Below are 9,822 nucleotides of genomic sequence, written 5' to 3'. Positions count from 1 at the left end.
AGAAATAATGGTTCAAGTTGGGTACCCTTTCCAATATTAAATAAGTAGCATAGCGCCAAATATCTATTTGAAAAAACCTTATTATATAATAATTAATAACAAACGGCTTCAAAATGATAATAATAAAACAAAGCAGTATTGTATATGTACATTACATTATAAGAACAATTTAATATTTTTAATTGAAAGTAATTTAATTTTTAATATTTAACACAAATATCAATTAAATATTTAATATATTATTAAAATATTAGCAACAAGAAAATTTGAAATTGTAGATAATATGTATATAAAAATTAAATCTATAAAACAGAAAATTGTTATATGTTTATATTCGAATAAAATATATAGTATATTTTGTAATTAAATAACCTTTAATAGTAATTAAAGTTTAAATTTTTCCTACACCTTAAAATGAGTCAACCAATCTGACGCCAACATATGCAACTGCAATGACCGCATCAGTCATTTTCTCAAAGTTATTCATAAAATTAACATTATGTTTTGTAAAACTATTGCATTTAAAGTAATTTTTAGATATTTTTTATAAAGTGATAATTTAAATTTTATCTACATTAAATTTGAATTTTAACGTCAGTTATATGACGGCAGTGACTATTTTACTTAATAGAATCTATTCCATTTAATAGAATAACAGCTGTATGGTCAGTCAAAAAATTCAATTAATTAAAAGTTTTTGTTGTTGCAATTCACTACTATTCGAAACCTCTCTATTAATTTTATCTATAATAATTCTAGTGAAGATTTTCCTACAATATTAATCTCTACAATATTAAGAACCTAGCTAGATTCATAGAACTGTCAGATTAGTTTGACTTCACCTAATGGGTGAGTCGTTGCCTTTTTCGGTATTGGTCGTACACTGATCACCTTGTCTATGTATGAACCAACGCTATTCCTGTGGTGCCATAACTGGCGATTATTTGAGCTCACGTGAGCTTTCTTGGTGCACACGACCACCACTCCAACCAAACCTTACCTAAACTGCAATTTGATTAAAGTTTCAATATCTCTTGTGTATCAATAAAAAAAAAATAAAGTTACTATTCCTTAAGGAAGACTAATAATAACTAATTAAAGTCAATAATAAATCTTAAATGATCGTTTTGTTGAAGTTTCAATTAATCTTTTGTTTCGATTATAGCCAGATAAAATTACTGTATTAATTTCTTTAGAAAAGCACACATTATCTATATCGGATAGAAAATAAAAATATACCTTTTTTTTCTTCTTGAAAGAACACTATAAGTTAAACTTAAATTGTGATTCACACTATTGATAAATCTAATGTGTTCTAATTAAAATTTATATTTTTTTTTCGAAAATAGCTAGATTAAATTGCTGGATTGGGTTTCTCACTTCTTCTAGATAAACTCCTTTAATTTATTCTGTATAGAGATTAACGACACTTTTTTTTCTTTTCTTAGTAAAAATCTGCCCAACTTCTCCTAGATTCTATTAAATAAAGCTTTCAGTTTTCTTTTCGTTCGATGAAAGCTAGATAAAGTTACTTAATATAACCGGAGTAGAAATTAAGGTTTTTGATAAATCTTTTATCATTTAATAAGTGTTAGATGAACGTATCGAGAGATTGTAGCAAGATTATTGGTCGATGTTTGAGTATGTTTACTGCCATCTTTCAGAGGTGATTCGTACGTGCATGTTTAATAAGGAAACTGTTTTCAATACGCGTGTAATAACTTTCTTTCTTTTCCTTTTGTTTTATTCTGGAGTTGGTTATGAAAAAACCTTTACTCCCTTATGTGGGCGAGATTATGGTAATTTCGCTATCTATGGTGTTCGGCTAGTTTTTGATGGCACGATTGCTGATTTAAACTTTTAATCCATTTTCTTTTTTTTTTGTTTCTTTCCGCTAGTTTTTGGATTACATGATTGCTGATTTAAACTTATGATCCAATCGCCCGGCTGCAATCGTCCTATTTTCTATAATCCTCTTCGTGTAATAACATGAGATCGATTCAGAGAAAAAAAAATTTTTTTTTTTTGAAAAATGTTTAAAAAGTAGTTTTATATAAAGATCTATTTAAAATGTTACCATCTTCAAACATCTATTACTATACCTATTTTAACTTACACAACAGTATATTTAAAAAAAATATACACATATTTTATCGTAAAATTTCCAACTTTAGTTATATATACATATTATAAAATATTAAAAATGCCAACATTCTACTTCAAATTTTAAGTACAATGAGCAATAGTGACCAATTATATGACCAGTAAATAAATACCTATTTACCACAATTTTTTAATACTAAAACATCTGGTATAGCAATTGTCATTGCTATTAGTAATATCCCAAATATATTTATATGTAAACAAAAATGACGTCATTACTATACGATTATCACGAACCGATCGTCTTAAGTCAAATAAATCTGAAACCAACTTAACATGCTGAGAAGCTCAAAATCTTAATCATCGCGCTCAAATAGCGACTCTCGCCATACTGTGAAAATCAACAGTGCGACTCTGTTGACACTTCTCAGATATTCTTAGGCAACGAACGCTATGTGGCGTTGAATTTTTAGACGTTGCGTCGCTCCCAAACGTTGTGATTAATCAAACGCGAATTTCTTGCGCAATGGATTTGCTTGATCAGCTTGAGTCGGTTTTTATGTAGCGCCAGACGCAGTTCGAATTTTGAACGCAGACGGTGAAGTGTGCCAATTCGATATTGTTTCACAATATTTTGTTTATATTAAAAACATATTTTTATTAAATATTTGTTGAAAAGTGTAAAGAAATTTGAATATATAAAAAAAGAAAACATACTATTTAGTGATTAAAACTTAGTGTAATATTAAGTTCACAATTTTCTGTTCGAGGTAAATAGAATATTCCATATGCCCCACCCCAAAATATCGGCTAATAAAGACCAACTTATTTAATTTCTAATAACTTAAATTAAAAAATTTAATAAAAAGTGCAATCATATTGATTAAGTTTAATATCTTATATTAATGTTTAAATTTGGTTTTTTAAAACGGCTGTAGATTCTTTAATCTATAAAAATTAAACATTAAAAAATTAAAAATCTTATCAAAAGTTTTGCTCTTATTTTAATTTTAATATCCGATGTTTCGCGGCTTTTTTGCCACCTAATTAGGTGTATATTGTATAGTAGTATATTGCTGTACATTAATTCATAAACAATTAAAATTAAAATTTTGGGACTAAATACTTTAATTTATCAAAAAAAAATTGATTTTTCACCACATACTTAACAATGTTTCTAAATAATATAAAAAAAAAAAAAAACAAAAAAATTATTACTAAGTGGTACCGGTATTGTGTAAGCGGCATAATGTATATATCAACAAACCAAAATCAACTTTCAACTTAGAATTATATTTATTAGTGTGCTTAGTTTGGGGTTACAAAAGCTGCCGAGTCTATGTGGCAACTTCTCGTTAACATCGATAAACGAGCGGCAGAAACTGTTGCCATAAGAGTTTATAGAGCAATCACAGCAGGAGTGTCACAAGAAGTGTGTCCCCTTGAAATAGCATCCTACTTAAAAGAGAACACATTCAAGTGTTAAAAACACAACGAATTTGAAATATATTAAAAATTTTTTATTTAGTACCAGATATTTTAGTTATCTACATTAAAAACTTCCTCAGTTAATATCACTTTAAGTGTGGAACTGAATTCGTCACGTAGAAACAAGCAGAGATGACAATTTGAAGAAGTTTTCATGCAATGTAAGCAAATGGTACATTTTTATCAACAAATAATGTTTGTGATTTGGACAGGATGTTATTGTGGATAATGATAGATTGAAAGTATCTAAGCTGTAATAAATATTGGTACTTTATATAAATTATTCTATCCAAGAACTATCTCCAATAATTATATACTTAATATGAAACTGGTGAGAATTGAAATTATGATAAAAAATGTGCTTTGAAAGACACTCTCAAGAATCTTAAAGATCTATCCACTCTTTGGATATGATATATTCACATTGAACACCGACAGTTTGACTCGTGAAGAAATTCAGCGTACAGTATTTTACTTATGAAAAAATTTTGTTCATATTTTGAGATTTTACAAAGAAATGGGATAGAAGTAAAATATTTTGTACCTATATGTCTATTAATATATATGTCATTCTATATTACATAAACTAAATGTAATTGTAATTACATTAAGTTTGACTTTTTGGTTAAAAAAAAGGAACTGTACTTCAACTCTTTTCAATGCCATTCAAAACACAAGATGTCAAACGGAACTACGTAACGATTAAATCTTTTGTTATCCAATCTCAAATATCTGCACAGAAGAGACTCTTTATTTAAGTTAATTATAAAAATCGCTTCTCCCCTCAAATAATATTTTTCCATTTTTTTAACTAAACAATCATTTTCTAAACTTACTATAACATACTATATTCTAAAATGTATATAGACATGTTTAACATACTTGTTCGATAATATAAAAAATTTTATATTTGGTATTATATATAATTTAATTATTTTAAAATAATTAATTATAAATTTCTTGAGATTGAATAAACCATAAAGCAGATATGAGCAAAAATTTATCGTGACCTTACTCTTCTTGATATGGATAAGGTTGTTTTTTTAGACTCTGTTGCGTCTTTCATTATTTACATAAAATTGCACTTCAAAACTCCTGATTTTTTTTAAATAAAATTTTTTAAACTATTTATTGCTGATTTAAAATAGAATTTTTTATAAAATAAAATTATTTCTATATAACCAGCTATAGGTAAATTAAAACCAACCATAATTTGCACAACAGGATGAACAATTTTAACCTTCTATGAAAATTACTTGTTAAAACAAAAGATTTTTGCAAATACTTTTATAGTGAAGAGCTTTTCTATATACAATACAAGAATTTATTATTAGGTGAATTTTATATATAAAATATTAAATATAATAACTTATATATAGTATGATAGATATAGTATAATATATATAATATAATATATATAATATAATATATATAATTGGATTCCAAGTGTCAGGAATTTAAATTGTTAATGTTCGATTTTTTTTTTACTCCTTCCTTTTATATAATAGAACAACGACACAAACCCCATATATATAAATTTTATAACTATTAAAAAATGTTGTTATTAAATATTAATTTATTCGTTATCTCAAGAATTCACATAATTGAAAATAAACTTTTATATTTAATAAAATTTATAAACCTTTATAAAAAATATTTGAAATTACTTATATTATATTACCTTACTAAGCCTAAAATATAATATTATTAGTCCGTATTTCAAGACAAAATTCTAGATTAAAGTATAGAATAATTACAGAGTTAGAGTTTACGAAATTAAACTAAATTTCATATTCTTCATAAAATTAGATTAAATTTCTTTCTACATTTTTTTTTTCGATTTTATATATAACTTTTTCTTATATTTATTTTCTTTATATATTTTTAATTTTATTATGAAGTTAAGATAACGATGATTCAACTTTTTAAAAAATTCATTGATGTTTTGCTTAGCATTTGTTTATTTTGGCTTAGTACTACTTATTGTGCTGTGTTTTGCAGTTTCTTAAAATATCATTTCAACGCACAACGTGAGCAAAATAATTAATTCTGAGATATTCAATAACATGATTAACACTTTTGTATCATATAAGATACAAATAAAAAATAAACAAAATTAAAATTAATCATCGTTATTCTCAATAATTTTAAAGCCGTTCCTTATTTAAGACATAAAGGCAACGAATTGAAATTTAAAAAAAATATATTCAATTAAATGCATTTAGACCTTTATCAAATCGGATTTATTCCATGAAATAACTTCCTGTTATAAATAACAATTTTATATTTGTTCCTCTATATATTAAACTATTTATTTGTTTTATTAGTAATGGATATTTTAAGTTATATTAACTAATTATTTAATAATATTATGTACAAACAAATAAGCAGAGTATTTGGAAGCACACAAATAACAAAAAAATATATAAATATCTTTTCGAGATAATTCTTTTATATGTATAGTAAATAGTTATATTATATAGTATATCAAATCATTAATATAATCATGTTACGCAGAGAACTTATATATACAATCTCTTCATTGATGACATTAGTGCTGTACTTGAGGAGAAATAAATCGAATTTGACCCTTTCTATCAAACCCATATACCCATAAATCTATTTTTGTACGTGTCCACATTTTAGTTAGAAATGGTTTTATTAAAATATTACTAACAAAAATAAAAGTGTTTTCTTCAACATCATAAATACTCCTTTAGTGCAGCCAATCCATCAGAGTTACGATCTTACTACTCATATTCTTTCTCTGATTGATGATAAAGCCAGCAAATCCATTTGATACTAATTAGCACCTCAAAGTCATAATTCAATTAGATGCGTGCCTTTTCATCATTCTTTTTTAAAATGTATAATTTGATGCATTATAAAACGATCTATTTAGTAAGAGTGATCTATGGAGTATGAGTTTTGTCATTCGAAAGAGACCTCGAACCAAATTCTAATTGCATCAATTGCATAATTACAAGATGCAATCTTGTTCGAATTTCTTCGATATGCAATACATTTAGGGTTCTATTAAATATCACTTTGCAAACTACTGCTGTTTGGAAATACATTTGAATTTTTTTACCATTTTCTATATTTAATTAATTTAAAATCTTGTTAAGATATTTCATACAGATATTATTCATATAGTGAGATGAATTATTGTCGGTTAGGTTACATGTATACAGATTAAATCTTTTTGTATATAATATTTTGAGATAAATTAATATTATTTATCACTTTGCATACTGTCCAACAGTTATATATACAACAAACAATACACACAACTAAAACTAAGTACTTACAACTGGTTCGAAATGTTTCAGAGTCCATGTATTACATAAAGTATCTCCCACTATGTGGATTACTTCAACAAGCACATCAGCTATACATACAATTTAGAACAATCCCAATAGTTAATAACTCAAAGGCTATTACTCTCTTTGTTAGTATTGTAAATATACAATAACAACAGTAAAAGAATTAAATATGAATAGAGAAATAATATTTTTGCAAGTATCCGATTAAATCATAGCATTAGCTATAAAACAGGGTCCGTATATTAGGAAACCTGGTATCGAAAACTCATTATATCACAATAATTATAATCATTATATCACAACAATACAATATTTTTTGTATTAATAAATAATCAAATAATAATACAAATGTAATAGTAGATAATAAAATAAGAATAATAATAATAAGAATAAAAATAATATAATGAACTATTTGGGAGTTATTGATCTCAGTCAATAACTATTAGTATATCACTTAAGTTTCTCGGTTATTTCTTTTTTTATTAATTATTTAATTTTAAAATTATTTATATATACATAAATAACGCATATGTATAATAATTTTAATGAATTGTTATATACACATATGTTGTTTATAAATAAATTATGAACATTGAACTTCAGTTGAAATTGAGGCCCAATGCTTCAGTTAGGAGGACAGAAATACAAACATACATACATTGAAATTTTTTTATTATAAAACTTTAAAAATAAAATAATGTTTATATATTTTATTGTTTTGATTACTGAAAATTTTTTTTTGTATATTGCTTAAAAAATTTAAGCTCACTTAAATAAGTCCTTGACATTGATCTGAAATATAAAGTGACATACTCTCTACGCATGTGCAACGCTCATCCGAATACCCACTTACGAATTGAGTTTCGAAGATAAAACTTGACTTGACAAATCCGAGAAGAGACACCAATGCCTTAAATCGCTAAAAGTGTAGAACAGGTTCTCTAACAATACAACACAATATTCGCATACATGCTTCTCTAAGGTGCTGTTAAATATTTTAAAATTTATTAATTAATTAAAAACGCAAAAATAATTAAATTATAAAAAATATATACAAAAGAGACATACATACACTTTAATGCTTACATATTTATATACAAGATTTATTACATATGTGCATCCAAGTGTGTTTCGATAGAGATAATGCGTAGGCTTCTGTTATTTTAAACACTTGAAAAAAAAATTATAAATATATATAAATGTCGATTTCAATACAGATATTTACTTAAAGATACAAATGTGTTGTTTTTTATGCTGTAGGATGAAATAGTAAAATTAAAGTAAAATCAATTTACAAATATTGAAGAACAAATGTGGAACTATATGTACTCTTATTGTAGATATGTGGGTGGACATGCTCTCATTTATGTATGAATTTTTGACAGTATGTGATCCAAGAAAATAATAACTTTAAAATATTTATTCAGTATTTAAACCAACTTCATTACTTTTAAACGCACTTTTTCTAAATAACTTCAAAAATTAAAAATTGTTATATGTACATATGTATATAGAAATATATATATATATGTATACATAAAAAATGAGATTAAGACGTAGGGAAAGTAGCCAAAACGTGTGTATATATATTGCATTTTAAATAGATTTATTGTTTCTTTATAAAATTATAAAATGTTTTTTATTACAATATTTACAGATGGCAATACCACCGCCGCCAGGACCACCACCACCACCTGGTCCACCGCCACCACCAGCGATGGGCGGTTTAAAGTTAGGCGGAGCTGCAGGTGGAGACTCACGATCAGCTTTATTACAATCAATACAAAAAGGCACGAAACTAAAAAAGACTACAACCGTTGACAAAAGTGGTCCAGCTTTAGCAGGAAAGGTAAAATATTTATTTTTAAATAAAAACAATGTTAGAATATAGAATATAGATATAGAATTATATAAAATAGATATGGCAGACTACAACCTTTACAATTATTATTGAATAATAATTTAAACTGAGTTACATATTGTTTTTCCACAAAAACACAAAAATTATTAATTATTATTCATACACTCTAACAAATTCAGCTGTATCAGTAGCTTATATTGTAGGACGATTCTTGGAAAACGGTCTATGATAAATGGAAAATTCCTACATTAAAAATGTTCATAAGATAATATGATATTATATTCGAATAACAAAAGATTGACATAAAATTTCCGAAGAAGTGACCGCACTTCGGATTTAAGATATTTGAATGAATCATTTTTGAAGTATTGAGTATTTTTCGAAAAAGATGCTTTATTCAAGGTAATTTTTTTTTGACATCCTATATTTCAGTTATTTTTGAAAATCAACTATTAGATAATTGCATTCTTTGGAGCAAGGAATCATTTCCAGAATTTATATCAATTTATTAGGGTTTGATCTTTATATTGTATTATAAATAAAGATTAAACAAAAATCTAAACTTTTTAAATCCTATCACCAAGGTATAAAGAAGAGTATAACATTTTAAAAGAATTGCTACTGTGTTGAAAGAGTAAGAAAATTGAGAATGTTAAAAATAGATTGGATGGCGCCTTAAAAGAAAAAGTTGCATGTCGTTAGAATTTCTTCGCTTAAGATGGTTATGAACAAATGTAGCGTAGCAAATTCTTAGGAGAGTGGCTAGTAGCAATTGTATATATTTTGAAATAAAGAGGTCCAACACACTATTAAAGTATACTTGCTACAGTAGTTGACAAGTCTCAATATACTTCAATTGTATGGAATACGGTAGATAGCGACTATAGCTTAATCGTACGCAGTGCTTAAGTAAGATAGAATGTCGTATTCATGTATTTATTACTTTCATTTGATATGGAATTGCTTTTTCAAACGGGTGCTGTACCCCAAAAAACAGCAGAGTTGTACATAAGTCCCGCTCCCTTTTAAGGAGGAAACTGTATA

The 9,822-nt window shown here is 26.0% G+C and overlaps 1 protein-coding gene across 1 annotated transcript in view; it reads left to right on the top strand.

The window, feature by feature from the left end:
- The first annotated feature begins 2,774 nt into the window (after positions 1 to 2,774).
- Positions 2,775 to 9,822, top strand: part of LOC119674501 — an 80,820-nt gene continuing 73,772 nt past the window's right edge. The window contains exons 1-2 of the mRNA XM_038085640.1: positions 2,775 to 2,873; positions 8,575 to 8,766. Coding sequence (XP_037941568.1) covers positions 8,575 to 8,766 — 192 coding nt within the window. The 5' untranslated portion in view covers positions 2,775 to 2,873. The remainder of the gene's footprint in view (positions 2,874 to 8,574; positions 8,767 to 9,822) is intronic.

This window comes from Teleopsis dalmanni, chromosome 2, assembly GCF_002237135.1.
Source record: "Teleopsis dalmanni isolate 2A chromosome 2, ASM223713v2, whole genome shotgun sequence".
NCBI classification, from domain to species: domain Eukaryota; kingdom Metazoa; phylum Arthropoda; class Insecta; order Diptera; family Diopsidae; genus Teleopsis; species Teleopsis dalmanni.
The sequence above is the reverse complement of the archived record's forward strand: the minus strand, read 5'-3'. Positions and strand labels throughout refer to the sequence as shown.